This window comes from Tubulanus polymorphus, chromosome 1 (assembly GCF_964204645.1).
Source record: "Tubulanus polymorphus chromosome 1, tnTubPoly1.2, whole genome shotgun sequence".
NCBI classification, from domain to species: Eukaryota; Metazoa; Nemertea; class Palaeonemertea; order Tubulaniformes; family Tubulanidae; genus Tubulanus; species Tubulanus polymorphus.
The window spans coordinates 5,312,094-5,331,036 of NC_134025.1; the positions used below are offsets into that span (position 1 = coordinate 5,312,094).

The 18,943-nt window shown below is 36.1% G+C and overlaps 4 protein-coding genes across 4 annotated transcripts; 3 read left to right on the forward strand and 1 right to left on the reverse strand.

Annotated features, from left to right (window-relative positions):
• Window positions 1-316: 316 nt before the first annotated feature.
• LOC141902894 (uracil phosphoribosyltransferase homolog) lies at window positions 317-3,772 on the reverse strand. The gene is made up of 7 exons (XM_074790829.1): window positions 3,597-3,772; window positions 3,133-3,175; window positions 2,856-2,925; window positions 2,667-2,729; window positions 2,397-2,558; window positions 2,195-2,293; window positions 317-2,088 (listed from the first exon to the last, which is right to left on the reverse strand). The coding sequence occupies exons 1-7, from the start codon at window positions 3,728-3,730 to the stop codon at window positions 1,982-1,984; spliced, it is 678 nt and encodes a 225-aa protein (XP_074646930.1). The 5' UTR covers window positions 3,731-3,772; the 3' UTR covers window positions 317-1,981.
• Window positions 3,773-3,995: 223 nt separating this feature from the next.
• LOC141904854 (iron-sulfur clusters transporter ABCB7, mitochondrial-like) lies at window positions 3,996-17,805 on the forward strand. Its single transcript, XM_074793495.1, has 19 exons — window positions 3,996-4,159; window positions 4,283-4,585; window positions 4,668-4,797; window positions 4,865-5,051; window positions 5,124-5,205; window positions 5,289-5,377; window positions 5,480-5,567; window positions 5,663-5,837; window positions 5,919-6,076; window positions 6,236-6,399; window positions 6,517-6,646; window positions 6,791-6,934; window positions 7,108-7,239; window positions 7,396-7,620; window positions 14,732-14,855; window positions 15,233-16,089; window positions 16,359-16,400; window positions 17,010-17,164; window positions 17,294-17,805. Exons 1-19 carry the CDS (start codon window positions 4,004-4,006, stop codon window positions 17,463-17,465), a joined length of 3,513 nt encoding a protein of 1,170 aa, XP_074649596.1. The 5' UTR covers window positions 3,996-4,003; the 3' UTR covers window positions 17,466-17,805.
• Window positions 8,674-10,431, forward strand: LOC141914894 (uncharacterized). Its single transcript, XM_074806233.1, has 6 exons — window positions 8,674-8,799; window positions 8,937-9,168; window positions 9,325-9,460; window positions 9,541-9,667; window positions 9,815-9,948; window positions 10,109-10,431. Exons 2-6 carry the CDS (start codon window positions 8,946-8,948, stop codon window positions 10,299-10,301), a joined length of 813 nt encoding a protein of 270 aa, XP_074662334.1. The 5' UTR covers window positions 8,674-8,799; window positions 8,937-8,945; the 3' UTR covers window positions 10,302-10,431.
• LOC141915197 (uncharacterized) lies at window positions 10,862-11,458 on the forward strand. Its single transcript, XM_074806642.1, has 2 exons — window positions 10,862-11,137; window positions 11,224-11,458. The coding sequence occupies exons 1-2, from the start codon at window positions 10,957-10,959 to the stop codon at window positions 11,352-11,354; spliced, it is 312 nt and encodes a 103-aa protein (XP_074662743.1). The 5' UTR covers window positions 10,862-10,956; the 3' UTR covers window positions 11,355-11,458.
• Window positions 17,806-18,943: the final 1,138 nt, after the last annotated feature.

Consider the following 18,943-nt stretch of genomic DNA (forward strand, 5'->3'; position numbering starts at 1 on the left):
ATTTACTATGCTTTCTCAATTGGACTAAGTGCTTAATTCAACATAAGGCATACATGTAGGCCTATATCACTTACACGTCATTTGGGACCAACAAAATTCATCTGGTTTACAGGAAAATCCGATTAAGTCATTTTTTTGTGTATTAATGAAAAGATGGACTGCAAATATTTTCCAAAATCTGGATTACTCTGAGCTGAATGAAGTGGATTTGACTGTAGGAAAGCTTATGCTAAAGTAAGCACTTTCAATGCAGATTCTGACTTCCAACAAATACCCGGTACAGCAGCATGGATAAAAACTAAGACCTTTGTGGGTTTAATTAAACAAATATTTATTTCAATACATTGTTTCACTGTACAAATACAAGGAATTCAACTGAGCTACCTGAGCAAGGCAGCAGTAGTAAATGCGAATAATATTATTTTAACGGTCACAAAAAACATCATTGATTGCGCAATTTTTCATTCTATACCTATAATAATTACATGAAGGAGCTTTATTTGTGATTGAATATCCATAAATTATTCCCTGAAAAAATGCAGATTAAGTTATTTTGAAAATGATTAAATGATTTTAACATTCATGAATGAAAATTTACTTACTACGTTATGATCTACTTTAGAAAGTGGCGGAATGTCACCCCAGTATGTTTTAAGTTATGGTGGCCATTTTGAAAGAGTGAGTAATGTGATTTTCGATAGGTGTAGTCTATGGACCTTCATGGACTTAGGTTATCCATGGACTTAGCACATTATACCTACCAACTTTTAACAAAATATGGGAAGAGCAAGAAACTTAATTTTCAATAGGTGTAATCAGTGGACCTATACAATTTACCTACTAAGTTAAAATAAATACCTCCCTCCCAGGGTGACAATTAATGTATGAGACAAGAAGAGTCTATAAAACCATAAGTTTTCAGACAATTTACACATTTAATAATTCTTAAATGTTACAACTAACTTTTAATCAACTTAAATACATGTACATGCTATCAGAACATCACCATTAGAATACATGTAAATCGTTGCCCTCAGGTGGATTGGAATGATAACGCACCATAAAATGATTGTAATAAGTAGACTACTAAAATGCAGTCAACATATGAGTATATCTATATAAAAGGCCAGTACTCCAACAAGCTTAAAGCCAATTGTCCAGTTTTATGTTTAGTTAATAGCACAATCCAATGCAATATTGTGGTGTCTTGTTGGCTCATCTCCTGATACGAATTAAAGGTTGACATGGATAAAGAATATGAACCTCATTTGGTTATACAGTATCCTGCTACTGAGCATGTAAATGGCAAGAAAACTGCGTAAAACTTAACTTGAATTCCTTAGTTTCAAATAATGTACAAAGGTAATATTTTGGTTTCAAGAAGTTATTAATATTAAATGCACATGTTTGAGCTGTACGTGAGAAGCAGGTGAGTTTTTCGATCAAACCAATTTCCTAAAAATGACTACAATCTTTAGAAGTTAAATATTACACCGGTCCCCCCCCCGTTATAACAAATCCCGATAATATCATAATAGACAATTAGTTTTATGATCAAATATCCTAGCGATAGGTACTGCTTCAAGATATATATGCGAAAAAAATAGAAGTTGACAAAAACTTTGTATACACGTACTGGTATGTACATGTACATTAGGAATGCTCTTTTATCGAATACATGTAATTCTAATAGACTGACCTAATTATGAGTAAAATTTTGGAACTTATCTCAGAATAGGTCGTAACGACAAAGCACATTATCTAAGAATGAGTTGAAATTTGCCACGTGCAATCTAAGTACAAGATATAATGAAAAATTACTCTAATCATCATTATCATCATCCTATGTCTGTTCATTCTTACGACTACTTTCCACACAACACAAAATTTACGAAACATACATTCATCAATGATATAAAACATACATGAGCCAACACCATTATCAAATGGAAGCACCAAAATTCGACACCTCCGTACAAAATCAGTCCGTTCCAAAATACTTCTGTCCGAAATGATTTGGAGCAATTGGGTGGATTTCTGATGTCAACATCTTCAAACTTGGATATTCCTGGCACACGACTTTGGCCGCTGAAAATATTTTAATTCATCATATTTCAAGCCATAATTTGAATTAAGGTGTAAATAGTATATCATTGAAAGAGTTTTACTCCACAGAAAGCTGTTTGTCTCTTACCAATCGGCGTTGTGAATAAATTCAGCAGAATTATGTTTTTCTCCTCAACGCTGTGTTCTTTTAACACTTTTACTGCTTGAATAACAGTATTTCCAGTACCTATATAAAACAGGGTGAATATTCGATATACAAAATGAGTAGACTGGGAACAAAGCAAGAAGCATTGATTGAAAGATTATATTTTCATCTTCTTTCAACTTACTCATGATAGGATACATAAGCAGAACTTTTCGTTTGTGAATATCTGGAGGAAATTTTGAATAGTAAACCTTCGCTTCATGAGTGTCTTCATCGCTTTGAATGAGAATCTTTCCTATACGAATTGAGCGGCAGCAATCACGAAGTCCTTGTTCCATTGCTTCGCCTAAGATGAAAAAAAACTCTTGTTAACAGCACAGGAATCCTAGACAGAAGCAGTGTCTTCAATTCATAGGAATACACTATTGGCACTGAAAATACAACTTCAACTCACCACTACGCATTATGCTAACACCACAATTTCCTTTTTCATACCTTAAACCTTCATATTTATACCCTTCAAACAAATAAAAACATTCATTTCAAACAATAGCAGAAATAATCATTATAACTTTGCCAGCTACCAAGGTAGTTATTGTCCATTGAACCTGATAGCGATATAGTAAACAGCAATTCTTCTAACCTGTTGGAGTTGTAACTGAACATTTTGAGTATGGCAGTTGATTAAGACCTTCTTCAACTATCAGTCGGATCTGAAATAGAAACCAGTGTAGACATCGTTCTCATTTGTCATATGCCTATCAAGTTCAAGGCTGAAGTCCTATGAAAAAAAGTTTGCTATGAATTTCATTGAGTGAAATGGGTTCAGCTGCTTTTTTGTCACACAGTATCCCTCACAACTCAGACTCCTCTCTATCAATTGACTGATTAAAAATGTTGCCTTTAAACGGTTCACTTACTAATCTATCTGCAAAGAATATGAAGTCCCCTCTGCTGGTCGATCTAATGAAGAAAATGTTTTAAATTTATTACATTATCTACTCACTAGATAATCATATGCTGGAATCAAAGTGTCAACACAAAAATGGTTTTTGAAATGTGCCAATTCATTTTTGTCATTCACATGTCATTATCACTGATTATAGATACCACAGCACAACACCCTCAGCAAGTGGTGCCCTCTACTCTAAATAAGGCACCAAAGGCTAAGCATGCTGCCTGGTTCATATTTCAAGAAATTAAATCAGACAACCAGACATCTTTTATCAAAAATCTAAGATTCTATCGCAATTTACCCAAAACCCACAACTTTTTTAACAACAATCAATAGCCTTTATTGTTTGAGACACAATAACTGAAAAAGGACAATGAACTTCAAAAAAACCCTGCTTCGACCTCGTCTTTTTGGTTTACTAAGCCTTACCTATCACGTAAAACCGTATGTAGCTCCTTTATTTGGTCAGTAACCTTTAAAACATTTAAATGCTTTATTTGTTCTTTTAACTTCGTTAAATCATTGTCGACGTGGAGAGAATTTTGTATCAAATCTGGCTCCATTTTGCAACGTTTTAAGTTCCGAGAAGTGGAGACCAAACAACACCTAAATTGTAATTCTACGCTGCGATATAAGTGCCAAAATTCTGTTACTCACAGAGATAATAGAACCTTCCGGTAACTATAACGTTATAAGAATTAAGAAGACTCGATAAAAATGAGATGTAATAGAATGACATGAAAGTAAAGTATGATAAACAGAAATATTGGCGTATTGATATGAGTATTTATAGAGGGCAGCACGTACCGGTAAACATTGGGGCCTAAACATCGACGATGGCTTGTCGATTGCTCTCCGTTTCATCACCAAAAATATCCCAAATCTTTCAGAAATGTGCTCCTTGCCGAGTATTGAAAATACGAGCACATTCTTCACTTTCAAATAATCAAAATGTATTTGTTAAAAATGTTCAAGCAACGAGGAAACCGACGGTAAAACGCTATACTAATTAGCTTCATCGAGTTCAATTATCCATAGTCAATATTTTATTAGATCAGATGAACGATCAAATGATTGTGTTTGATAAATGGTAATTCTCAAGTTCTTGATTTTAGTTCAATCAGCCTGTGTCCAAAATTTACAAAAATCATCGACGACTTGCTGGAGAAAATGCGTTCACTAAGAAGACCAGTCAAAAACCTAACATCTTGCCCCAGAAATCGGTTACTAATACCGTCAAACGAACTTGTTTTCACCCTGGAGCGAGTACTCTCAGCCCGAATGCCATAAGCGTTCCTCAAAAAGAAGTGACAGGATGGGAGATCATCAAAAACATGTTAGCCTATGTTTGGCCTAGAGATAAGCCGGGAATTCGAGCTAGAGTTGTAGCTGCGTTTGGTTTACTTATAGGATCTAAGGTGCATCTACTAATTCACTGAAATATTGGCTGATTTTGATAATTTACTGTCATGCTTATATCTGTAGTCGTCTTGATTTCAGGTTTTGATCATTCAAGTTCCATTCCTGTTTAAGCATATCGTTGATTATCTGAATAATTCTGACAATATTCTGAACCTGGCTACAGCACAGGGTACGGTTATTACAATGGCTACAGCTATCATAGTCGGATGTAAGTATGATAATCCTCTAGTCCATATTTTCTCTCTTCAAATTTTTATAGCAATTTCTAATTACAGATGGTATGGCAAGAGCCGGTGCTTCATTATTCAATGAATTGAGAAACGCGGTGTTTGCCAAAGTAGCTCATAATTCAATTCGAACTGTCGCTCGCAATGTCTTCCTTCATCTACACAATTTGGATTTGAAATTTCATCTTTCCAGACAAACTGGAGCTCTTTCTAAGGCTATCGACCGGGGCACCAGGTAATTTGTTAATCCTACATGTTAAAAGTGATGAAATCCCCGGATTTCTGATATTTATTTGTATTTATTCAGGGGTATCAATTTTGTAATGAGCGCTTTGGTGTTTAATGTTGGTCCTACAATATTTGAAGTGGCACTAGTTAGCAGTTTACTGGTAAGTTCACGTTGACATTAATTATAGTCTCCATTAAAATGAATTCAACATGACCATTTTCATCACTTCTGGGTTTATTTTAGTACTATAAATGTGGTGGACAATTCGCGTTGGTAACGTTAGGTTGTATTTCAACATATGCTGCTTTTACACTAGGCATTACAGCATGGAGGTAAATTACATCTGTACTTTTCTACAATCATTTCCATCAAATGCTTCTGAATCTTGTCCAGGTCATTTGCTGGATGTATCTACATTTGTACATTTTTCCTAGAACTAAATTCCGTGTACAGATGAATAAAGCTGATACTGAAGCCGGTTCTCAAGCTATTGATTCTCTTATCAATTATGAAACTGTAAAGGTAGATTTATGGAGGATAGATTCGATTATCTAATTTCTTGTGTTTGAGTAACAGTTCAAGAGTTTCTATGTAAATGCGTCTATTTGTTGATACAGTACTTCAACAATGAACAATATGAAGCTGAAAGATATGATAAAGTTTTGGCAACATATGAACAAGCATCACTGAAGACAAACACAAGTCTTGCACTTTTGAACTGGGGACAGAATGCAATATTTAGCGCCGGTTTAACTGCAATAATGTATCTAGCCAGTCAGGGTATCATAGATGGTAAGTAGAAATCATATGTATATGCTTGATGATAAGTTTTGGTATTACATGTAGCAAAATCTTTTAATTGCTTTATTACAGGAACTCTTACTGTTGGTGATCTAGTTATGGTGAATGGATTGTTATTCCAGCTTTCATTGCCGCTCAACTTTCTCGGGTCAGTTTATCGAGAAGTTCGACAATCCTTGATCGATATGCATACCATGTTTAGTTTGCTACATCTGAAATCAGATATTCAGGTATTTCACAAAAGTCTGAAAATATAAGCATTGGAATTATTAAGCTGACAGGCTTCTAATTGTAAAATTAGTTTTTACCACAACCTACCAAGGTCCCATACCTCCCCGCATAAACTCCAGGTAATTGAACTAATTACTGTTATTTTTTGTTACTTGTAGCAAATACATGGAGCTCAGGATCTGACGGTAACACGTGAGCATTCTGCTATAACCTTTGACAATGTCAAATTCTCGTATACGAATGGCCAACATGTTTTCAATGGATTATCGTTCACTGTCCCTACTGGCAAAAAGGTTGCGTTGGTCGGTGGCAGTGGTTCAGGGTAAGTAACTCCATGAATTGGTTAACAATGTCATCTTTATCGTCATCTTCATAAAATTGTCAACACCTTATAAGTTTATTTTGTGTGTATGTATATGAATTTTGCGTATTCTTTCAGAAAGTCAACTATAGTTCGTCTGTTGTATCGTTTCTATGACCCATCTGAAGGTCGTGTGTTGATCAATGGCCACGATATAAAAGATGTAACTGTTTCTAGTTTACGGAATGCTATTGGTGTCGTACCTCAGGTATGTACATGCATTATATCACTGCATAATTCTATAACATATCCTTACTGGGTATGACCATTGTTATCAGGCGAGGAATATCTTAACCAAATAATTGGGTTGTTTAGAAAATAATGTTGCTTTCATATATCGGTATATTTGCAGGATTCCGTGTTGTTTCACAATACGATTTTCTACAACATCAAATATGGTGATATCAATTGCACTGCTGAAGATGTCTATAAAGCGGCTAAACTTGCAGATGTTCATGACTCGATAACTCGGATGCCAAATAAATATGAAACCCAGGTGAGAAAAGAATCCGAGCATTCATTCCAAATGAATGCACCTATGATTTCTCCTAATTTGAGGTATTGAGAGCTTAATTCAGATTATGGTTTACTCATATGCGCACTTGTCTATTGAATTCAGAGCAAAGCATGGTTTACTGTACAAAATGTATGACAATTTTCTATTGACAGGTGGGTGAACGGGGACTCAAATTGTCTGGAGGCGAGAAACAGCGTATTGCAATCGCCCGTGCCATGCTGAAAGATCCGTGTATATTGATCTACGATGAAGCTACGTCTTCACTGGATTCAATTACTGAACAGGTATGTACATGGTATCAAAATAGTTGTCTTTTTGAAAACAGAATAACCAGGGTATATGGAAACAAATGAATTACCTGTATGCGCGGTAAAATGTTCGAACATCCTAGATTATGGAGCGTTGTAGTAGATGAAAAGTGGATCTATTATTTCTTTCAGAATATTCTCGGTGCTTTGAATAATGTGACGGAGAACCGTACAACTGTTGTGATCGCTCATAGGTTGTCAACCGTAGTCGACGCCGATGAGATTTTAGTACTCGACAAGGGAGCGATCATCGAGAGAGGAAACCATTATCAACTTCTTTCGAACGAACACAGCAAATATTCGGAACTGTGGCTCGCACAGAATAAAGTGGCTTTAAGTATGACATCCACGGACAATGTAGATAGCATTACGGAAATGGAAGATATACGGACTTAGTGTGTAAAAAATAGGTTATTTATTTAACTGGAACGTTTTAATGCTCTCACCACCTGTAAGGATATTTCAGCGTACTATGCACTTCTGACACTTTTAGCTTACTGCACATGGCAGATTTTTATAGCGGTATTTATACCAGTTCATGGAATCCATCCACGTGACCAAAATCTGGTATCATTCTAATTGAGTTGAGAGATTCTGTGTTAACTATAACACAATCTGAATGTTGAAAATGTCATTACCCTCTTAACATTTCAATACATATATGAATAACCTTGTTAATCTTCGGGCATGCAAGAGGGATAATTTTGAAATGAAAAATCATGTACATGCAATGAAAAGAAGCAAATGAAAAGCGTGTGCTGCTCCTCCGATCTGCAGATATCAAGGATTGATCGATATTGTAGTTTTGATTATGTCAATGCCCCTGAAAATGTTCCCAGATTCATGAAGGGCATTGTACTTACTTATGGTTTTATTTATTTTATAAGACAAATCTGGGGTTTTTAAGAATAATTGTGTCCTATTCCTAAACGAATTGTGAATTTGGATGCTTCATACCCACTAATACTAAAAACAGTATTTTAGATATTTACTATTGTGAAAAATTATTTTTATTTGATTGAAATAAATATGTATATAATATTTTGACGATTCAGTTTATTCTATTACTGTGATTAAGGATATCTGTCGGCCGTTGGTGAGGAGGAATTAGAACACATCACAATTTTTAATCCGGTGGAATATTTTAAAAACAACTGAATTGGTGGTTACAATACGAGGATCAAGATTTGCCGATTTTCATGTACTTGTATTCTCGGAAATAACATTCATCCCTAAACTATGAAAATTACGTCTCCAGAGACCAAAAAGCTTATCTACCACAGTTATTTCTGTTGGTGGTTTGAAAAATGTTTTGTTATGACGTAGGTTGCTTTTCGCCGCATTACTCGAAGTATATAACTTCATACATGATTTTTACACTATATATATAAATAACCTGGTTACGCACACAATTATCTCTCGTCTATACTGCTATGCTGCTAATACTAGTAGAAGAACAGTATATACCAGCAGGATAATACTGGAAACTCACCTACTTGACTCTGCGAATAGTTGTTGGAATATATCTAACAAAAGGTAAAAAGCGACAAAATTATAAATCATGCCATGGGTCACTTGCTTTAAGTTTGTAATGATCTCGCACCCAATCTGATGGCTTTCAAGGAAGATATCGGTAAAATTTTTACATAAATGTTGTTTTTTTATCTCAAAAGTTTGTTAGAATGGCGTGTCGAGCGTCGTTATTTGCTGTTAGTCTTATATTCTTCATCAACGACGTTTTCCCGTTGGAATCTCGACCGAGACCGTTGGCTCAAGTGACTCCGGTAGAAAGGTCTTGGCATGTGTTGGACTACCCGAATCCTCAGGTGAACATTACTAAATGCGGAAGAAGAGTTCGTCGCTCGTGGATCTGTGATCCAAACAATCTTTTGAAATTTGAAGAAGGTAACCGTGTGATCATCCCCTTTTGATGTTGTTGTACCTGAACAATTGAATGATAAAATCTCAACATATTAAAATAAAATTCTTTTGCTACCGTACACCAAATTGACATAAATGAAGAGATCTTTGGAAATAATTGATGGCTCTGTTTTTTGCAAGCGAATGAATTGGACTCGTTGATTGCTGATATCCAAAGAGATACACTGTGTCCTTGTAGTCGAGATATTTGTTATCGGGATGGCAGAGGGTATGTCATCTCTATCGCTTTAGTGAACAAATTGACCACAGATTCCAGGTAAAAAAAACAGCTGAGTATACTGTTCGTATGGCCCGGCCTCGGGAAACTATTCGTTAATTATGCGGTTTCATACACAGGCAACAAGGTATGGCACAGCAGGTCGAAAACGGACGAAAATTTGTTAGAAATCTCGAAAAGTACAATTACGCATTTGATCGATGTGATGAAGATGTTATCATCATGTATTCTAGGGATGACAACATCGTAAGTTTCTGGGCCGTCGTGTTTCACGAATTTGGGCATGACCAGCGTGCATTGTCTTAAAAGAGTAGATTTTGCATTATAAAACTTATAAATTTTCAATTTTTAACAGTGAAGGCGAAATCGAATCTTATTTATTCCTGTTCACAGATTTACACTTTGACTGGGTTGAAAGCAAGGGAAAAGTTGACTGATCAAATATTATCGGATATCACACGGGATGCCACTGTTTACTTCATGCACAATTTGTTTATGGGTCTCAAACATATGCTCTATGGAATAAGGTACGTATGATAATATTCAACAAACGGCAATACACAGATTGAACATTATTTTCAAGTTCATAGATCTCAAGATTGTGCTTCGAATAAAATGGAAATGATACCAGATTTCCAAAATATTATAACTTGATAACTAAAAAAGAAAATATCTGTTATTTTTTAGATCTGTGCTTGAAGGCCGATATTTGGAATATAGAACTAATCTACAAGATATGGACACCCGATACGCACCTCTTAGTGCCGCGCAGAGGCAACAACCTTCAAATTCACTCAGTTCTTCTGCAACCTCTTTCGACATAATTACCAATTTCATGTTGATCATATCAATCGTTTTCGTAAGATTAAGCTTATCCTAAACCTAGTATTATACTTTTTGATATCGTTAGCATTTACTCATTTATATTCTGTATCATCAGATAGAATATACTGTGTTGCTTGGTATGCAGCCTGTTCGCAGTTTGGACGCTACAAAATTTAAAGTTTTATTTGGAAAATAAATTTTCATTAATCGAAAACCACTATTGTTGTCTTTCGATCCAAATATCTACAAATTATTATGTATCTCAGGGGTGGATCTAGGAAAATTGGAAGGCCAGGGTACAGTAGAAAAGGCATGATCAGCCATGCCATAGACCAGTTGCGATGTTAGATATTTCTGAAGAAATGTTTCCGAGAATTTATGATTTGTCAATGTCAGATTTTAACGATCTTTTGTCTTGACGAATAAGGCAACCTCAGTGGGAAGGCAGGGGTCTGGAGCACCTCCCCTAAATCCGCTCCTGTATTTTCGTAATAAATAAACGCACTGTGTATGAAGACCTTTTTAACTCCATAGAGAGCAAACGCAAGTCGCGCTGTCAATTGGTGTTTAAATTCGCACGATGGATCGCACATTTATCTTATCTTTTTGAATAATCTTCACAACGCAAATGTTGACAGTGGCACTCGGTTTAGTGGATATATTTCAACTGAACTTCTCTACACACCGTTTTTTTTAACGAAATATCCAGCATGTTCTGTCGGGTCACCGCGTTTTTGGTCGTTTGTCTCGTGCTAATTTTTGGTCAGGCAGAAGCTAAATGCAGCACGTGCACAGCTTACGATGGTAGCGGACAAATTTGTAAAACTCTTGAGATCAGATGTAACGCCGTTTTAGATTGTGCAGATGGTCTGGACGAATCCGATTGCGGATGTGAGTAAAAAATCTGTTTGCTAATTTGATTATGGGACATGAACTTGTTTCAGGAAATGAGTATAAAGTTTAAACCTTCTCTTTAGTAAACGTATGTGCCAAAAACGGAGGTGTTTATTGTGAAAGCGACCAACTCGATGTCGTTAAAAGGCTGTGCGTTAAGCGATGCGATGGTGTGAAACAATGCGTCGACGGCCAAGACGAAATTGGATGTTAAATTTCAAAATCTTATTCGTGTTCGAAGAGTCGAAATACAACATACTTTTCGTTTGAATTTTGTTTTTTTCTTGTCACCTGATTTTTAAATCATAACCCGCAACCCGCACCGTTATTGCAATTTAATAAATTGTATTAGTCACCAAACGGGGCTTTATATATCAAATAAAACGTGCTACTTTTACGTTTAGAATTAACAAAATCCGTTTTAAGATGTCGAAATTTTTACAATTTGTTTAATGGACGTCCTATAATGGTTGGATTGCTCCTGGTGTATTTGCTCTCGGGTCGAGTTTCATTCTATTCTAATTAAGAACTGAGACGCGCCATTGAATCTGTCGCATTAACCGCATAATCAGAATTTGAAATCAGAAAAGCGCACGCTGTTTTGATTGTACTTCAATTTCATTTGATAATAGTTTCTGTTTAGTTACGAACAATCAAGTTGAAGTGCGTGTAATTTAATTGAAATAAGAGGTAAAGAGAAGTATACGTTTGACTAGTAATAGCGATCCGCATTTCAGCTCTCTGGCCACAAGCGGAATGTTATTTGTAACACATCGCTTTGTAATGTGCGAAAAACATTAGATATACAGTTTGAGGATGGATATACAATCTTCTTTATGCAAGGAGCAAAATGGCTCGAAACAGTCACAATTCGCCTTTTCCGTCTGGATTTAATCTTGCAGAAGAAAACGAATATTTGCTACAAACTTTAGGGTTGTTGCGTCGGACGAAATTGACAATGGCTGCATCGGATAACAGGTACATACAAGCGCCACAGAGATTATCTACGCCTAGGAGAGGACTCGGCGGATGCCGAAAGCCTCAGTCTTTTGCTGGCCAATACAAAGTGGCGAATTCGCGCGCACCAAAAAAGAATTCAATCGGAAAAAGTGCGACAAAGCTCTACAACGATCGTACTGTCAATCTTCCTTTGTGTCGTCTGAAAATGAGAACATTCATTGGCGATAAAAATGACGAAAGAACAGTTGAAGAAACCCGTCAGGCGATTAAAGATATGATTACAGACAGGAAAAAAACTATAAAATTCGTTCATACAGAACCGCTAGACAAAATCGAGTCAAATGCCATTGGTGACTCCGTTGACAAAGTTAACACAGCAGAGAACAACACTAATGGTCTAGCGGTTGGAACAAATAATGGAATATCATTTGATTTGAAATCGATTAAAGACAACGCGAATATGTCAACTGCGTTATCTAAAACTTCTGACGTATATAATCAAACGACATCAAACACTGTAGATAGCTGCGACAGTACAGTCAGGGCAGTAATAGGGCAACATGGCATAAATCATTCGAGTAATGCGCAACAAGTGAACAAGAAATTTCAACCGAAACAGGTACAAGACGTAGACATACTGAAAAATGATTTAATGGGACGACGAATGAGCATTTTTCCAAAATTACATTCTAATAGCTCTAGACAACAGACGAACGATACGACAGCTTTGAGGGAAGTACTAGAAGAAATGCACGCACGCAGGTCTCGGCGCAGTTACAACGCACCAAGTAGGATTCAGCAACCATCTGCTTCGCTATATTCGAAAACCAGGCCTCAGTGGCCCAGTATTGACGATGTGCTGGATTTAAGACGGGGAAATAAAAACAATTCTGCGATATGTCCAAAATCTGATGTACGATGTAAAGACGTCGCAAATGGTGATTTGTGTGAATCGGTGTCCAAAACAGTAAAATTGCGATATACTCAAAATAATCGGACTTCTTTCGACCAAATTATCGTCCCCTCACATACTAACGTAGAATGTCCGATTTGTAAAATTTATTTTCAAGCGTCGAAGACCGATGGTGAAAAATGTCCCCCGAACACAAGAACTTGTTCGCCAGTGCCGATTGCTGAAGTACCACTAAATTCAAAATCTTTCGACGAGGATAGAGTTCAAACGGAAGCCGCGGTTGGCGGGGAAAGGGCGCATACATCGTTTGACTATATTCCACCACGAAACGATGAAGAAATAAGTCAACGCCAAGCAAAAAGTGCGACTCCATCTTTTGGTAAAGATAGATCAGCTTTCAAAACAATCGAAGTTCCTCTTGTTTCTGTGCATAATGCCAAGTTTATCAAGTCGAATCCTCCAACTTATTCCATAGGATATATGACTCCGAGAAAATAGTCTCGTGCAATATACGGATTATGCTTTTTAAGCGATAGATTCGGCGGTTGAACCTAGAGATGCTCTTGCATAAATAATTGAAAATGTGTTCCCAGTTTTGATCGTGAAGATTCATATTGGTTGATATAATCCGAAAAAAAATAATAAATTCTATAAATTCATTTTTCACTGTTATCTTTCTTGAATTTCAATGGATTTTTTTTCGTTCGCCCATAATCGAAATGACCCTGATTTGGTTTTGTTGGCTTGACTGGCTCGTGGTTAGTGCCGTGCAGTTATTGTCCAATACGGTTAGCCTTAAACCTACGGTATAAAGTTTTGTTGAAAACAAAAAATAAATCTACGTGACTACAATGCTTAAATCCTAATCTTGATTAATATCAATTTTCTAAGTGAAATGGCTGAATTTGCCTTTTGAAACTCTGAAATTGCGTGTCGGGCCCGGCGCCGGCGGACTGCGGAGACCTCATAGGACTGCTCCAACACTATAGCGGACGGCTCCTAACAAGTGACCGAAAATTAGTGTGTACCCTCACCAAGGAAGCAGGAAGTAAACAACGATCTGACAGTTCTTCCGAAGGACATTTTTGTTTTGCGATTAAAACCACTTTCTTGTCGCTGTCCGATAAACCATGCAGCTTTGCTAAGTCTTGAAACAAAGGTATCTTCATTAACCATGAGTTAGACCCCCAGAAAAGATTCATAATAATACTACAATAGAGATTGTGAGTAAACATTTTGAAGTAACTTTAAAATGAAAAAGAAACTGACTGACTCAGACTGCCGATCCATTTTCGGTAAAGCTTTAAGTAAATAAACTTCCTCTTGTAGAATTTAAAGGTATAGCCTAATCAAAATAAAGATGGAATTAGAGACTGTTGGTTATCCGCAGCATGATCAGGCGACTGTTGAAAAACAAATAAGCGACGATGAAATCCAGAAAGAATTAGAATGGCTTCTTCAGCAAGATGATGAAAACATTGTCAAACAACAAACGGTAGGTGAAAAGTAATTGAAAATAAACTTCATGTGAAATCGATAATTAAATCTTGATTTTGATTAATTTAAGTGCTTTATTAGTGAATGTATTATGGTGGTCCTCTACATTACAGCATGAATCAGCAGTTGTCAGTAGCGAGGTTATCGATACTCATCCAAGTGGTCATGTCATCAGCAATCACGAGGAACAGGCTGAAAAAGGCCAGAAAGAAGCAGAAGAGTCAAAGTTCAATCATGACAGTGATTCAGATATCAATCACGACGATGATGAATACATGTTGACCGATGATCAACGTCAGGCTATGATTGAATTGGACAAAATGAAACAAGAAATGGATTACCCCTGTAAGCAACTGTTTATAAAAGTAGTTGACACGCCAGTTTAAGACTAAGCAGGTGTCTTATGCATAATACTTTTTATTGGATATATTTGTTGTATCGATACTTAACTTGTATTCTGAATAGTATTCTACAGCATACCTTCACCGCGGATACCAAAATCAAACAATCTGTCATTTGAATTGAATTTTTTATTCAACCTGTATGATTACTGATTTGGTTAGCCTAGTCAGAATGGAACTGGAGAAGGATTGCCTATGTTTTTTAGGTTTTTGGCAGAAAACGGCATGCAGTTGTTTCTTAAATCGCCACAACCAGATTGTAAATATCATTCATAACTATGTAGCGGTAGTTGATTTGAAATTTTGTTTTGTATTTAATAGATGATGACCCTCCTCCAGAGTATGATGTACGCGAGAGACTCATCCAACTGAATGCTGAACTGGCAAATGCTCCAGCTCCACCGGAGGATCGAGAATTCAAAGTTGTGTTTAAGGATGATTTAGTTGATTTAGTCGTTCCTCCCCCGGAATATAGCGACGTTGAGGATGAAGGGGGAAGTGGGGATAAAACTGACAATGATTCACCGGACTCTCACTCCGATAATAACATCAAATCTAATGAAGCTGAAAAACCTGAGGATATTCAAGTTCAGAATTTAAGTATTAATGACAATGAAAATAAAACCGATGATTCGAAGTCGGATGACACCCCGACTAAACCTGACGAGAACAAAAAAGTCTTAATTGAAAAAGCTGGAAAATTCGAACTTGTCAGAGCTGATCAAGTCGAAGCGAATGGTGACGGGTTTGGATTAAGTCCAGAGCTTGAACTTCAAAAGGGGGAAAATCAAGAAGACGCCAGTCATTCTTCAATGGTTCCCGAACCGCCTTCAAATCCACGTCCAGCAACAGCGACTGGTTATTCTCGTCGTACAGTTACTCGGACGCCAGTCCGCGCTCAGTCGGCGAATGCCAGCTCGAGGTCGGAACGAGAATCTTATGCCGAGAATTATCGATCTCCGTACGGTTTGAGCCAACAACAGAAAGATCTGAAAAAACAGAAGGAGAAGCTTCTCATCGAACGCAAGAAGAAAGAACAAGAACAGAAAATGGAAGAAGAACGTGAGAAACGCGAAGAAAATGAAGCGGCTTTTCAAGCCTGGTTAGATAATAAGCGCAAAGAAGCAGATATTTCAAAGAAACAAGATGAACATGAGCAAAATGACGAACCGGAAAAGGTGAGTTTTACTGCTGTACTTGTACCAAGAAGAATAACTACTAACCGTTTTGACTTCATTTGACACTATGCATGTTTTGTGTATAGGATTTACAATAACAAAATAATTCACTACTTTACTTATTTTTGGTGAGTCCTGTTTCGTAGATTTGGAACCTTTTTCATTTGAATTCATTAAGGATTCCTTGTGTTCCATGTCAGTAGGAATATCTGGTGTAATCGTGATTCATTGTTTGAAGTAAATTAGAGAAATGATATTTTTAATTCAAGTCCGCATCTGATGGTGATAGCTTTGAAGATGATCATTTCCATGTAAGATAAACAAATTGATATTCCAATTGTTCATTAATTGATTGAGAACTTAATGTAGTTTTCCTCTTAATCAGTCTAGATTCAATCCTGTTATCAGTCATGGATTTATTAATTAGGGGTTTCAAATATCGAATTTAATTCAGAACTAATATAAATGTAAGTTATATCCACGACTGTATGACGATTTAATCTCTTACATTCTTGCATGAATAGATTTGCAAATTCTTATAAGAACTAAGCATTTAGATTAGAAGTGACTGCTTTATGTGTATTACCAGTGAGACTATGCATGAATTTAACATTCTATAGCTATTCTTAATTATTGATCTATGGCAAATAATTCAATTATGAAGATCCTGCTGGGAGGATCATGTAATGCGGTAAAATATGTGTCTATGCACGTTGTCTTCTGACCCCACTTTTGTATATTTCTAAAAACACTCTAATTGTATGTACACTGTGCACATAATTCTGTATCAAATTGCACCTTTTCTAATGAATTTAGAAAATCCTTGTATTGTGTTGTGATTTAGTACTAAATGCCTAATACAAAATAATTGCTATAATTGTCGAGCACTGATAGATGTGACACATTTTGTCAATTTTCAGAAAGAAGAAGATGCCCGGCTAGCGTATGATGAATGGCTGAAAGAGAAAAAACGAAAGCAGAAACAGGAACATGAACTAGAACGTCAACGCCAAAGAGAAATACAGTCGATGTATTTCATCAGAGAACGACAGGAGTGTGACAAAGCTTTCAAACAGTAAGCATTGTTTCATTGAAATTCTATTAATCTTGGTATTAATTCCTTGCTCTTATCGTTTTAGAATTCTTTGCTGATATTCAAAATGAATGTGCCGTAACAATTGTTTGTCTGCTTTATTGAATTTAGGTGGCTCAAAAAGAAAAATTCCGACAAGCAGAAAGAAATCCAGTCATCGCGACAAAAAGCTCGAATACATTCTTTAGCATCGCGTCGATCGCGCAAGTCACAGGCCCTCGCTAGAGCTATTAAACAGGCTCAAGCTTTTAGATATGTAGACTATTATGGATATAAGTTTTAGATGTCAAAACTCTTAGATGAACTGTGGAACTGGAACTTAAATGTGGTTGATGACAGGCCATCATGCACTGTAAAACATTCCACTTCAAAGTGTGTAATCTAGATAGGGAAGTTCAGCATGACTGCTGATTTGGAATGATGAGATATCACTGATTAATGTAGCACAATTTTCAGTGATTTGTAGTGAGCTTCATTCTACAACGTTTCAGCATCCAGCCTTTAGAAACCAATCTGCTGCATCCATCCCTATGATTTATATTAATTTTTTTCATTTGATACCACACAGAAACTAGAAATGTTTTTATTACCGTAAATCATGTCCGTCCACAACCTTTCCTGTAGAATATCAATATCAATATATATATATATATATATATATATATATATATATATATATATATATATATATATATATATATATATATATATATATATATATATATATATATATATATATATATATATATATATATATATATATATATATATATATATATATATATATATATTTGTATTATGTAAATATATCTATCGTAGTTTGTTTAAAAGATAATACGTCATAAAATCTTGCGGGCATAAACGTATGATGTACTACCTCCGAGTAAGTAGCTCACTTAGCGTGTGAAGTATTGAATTATGATCTATGGTCACAAAAGTTATAAACCGTTGAAACTATTAATAATTCGGCTTTGTTAGCTTGTCTCTTTATGCTGTAACTAGTCCTAATATGCAAGCTTCAATTGGTACATATTTCGTAGAAGCCGAGGCGATCAGCGGCAGATTCTAAAAAGAATTCATATAAATAGAGGGCGAAATATAATAAAGTGTTACCGTTATGGAAAGAATTGTTGTGCAGCTGTTTTTATTCTTCGTAAATACAGTTGAAAAGTTTCTTATTTATAAACAAATCTTTTGTTGTTGTTCATTATTTACAAACCAGGGGATTTCTGTGGAGACCCTGACTTCTATGTTGAATTAAACCGCTGCAGAAACTGGAGATCGTAATTTCCCTAAGGAATGCTATTCGGTTGAATGGTCACTCTCCGTGCGTGCAGGGCAACATTATTGCATGACGATCAAGAGTTTCGCGATCTAGACGAGGAACACTTGATGAAGGCCATCCCCTTTTTTCGCAGGATCTGTGGCTCTATCGTCAAGCGAACCCAGTTTTCAGTTTCCATCCCTCCCATATACGATTATATAATCGTGAAATTTTGAAGCGGGTAAGATTCAATGTAGATATTGTGAAGGGAATTGCAAAACCATAAACACAGCTGAGGTCTAGAATAAGAAAAGGTAAGAATTGGGTGTCACTAAAACGAAGACCTATGCACTCTTTAGAAATCATCACTAGGGACGCTATCTGTGTTTTCAACCACCTCTGCCAATGAGTGTCTTACAGGCAATACCAGATCTAAAGAAACTCATATGAAACGTAAATTGGTCGGTTTTCTCGGTGCATATAAGATAACAGACACT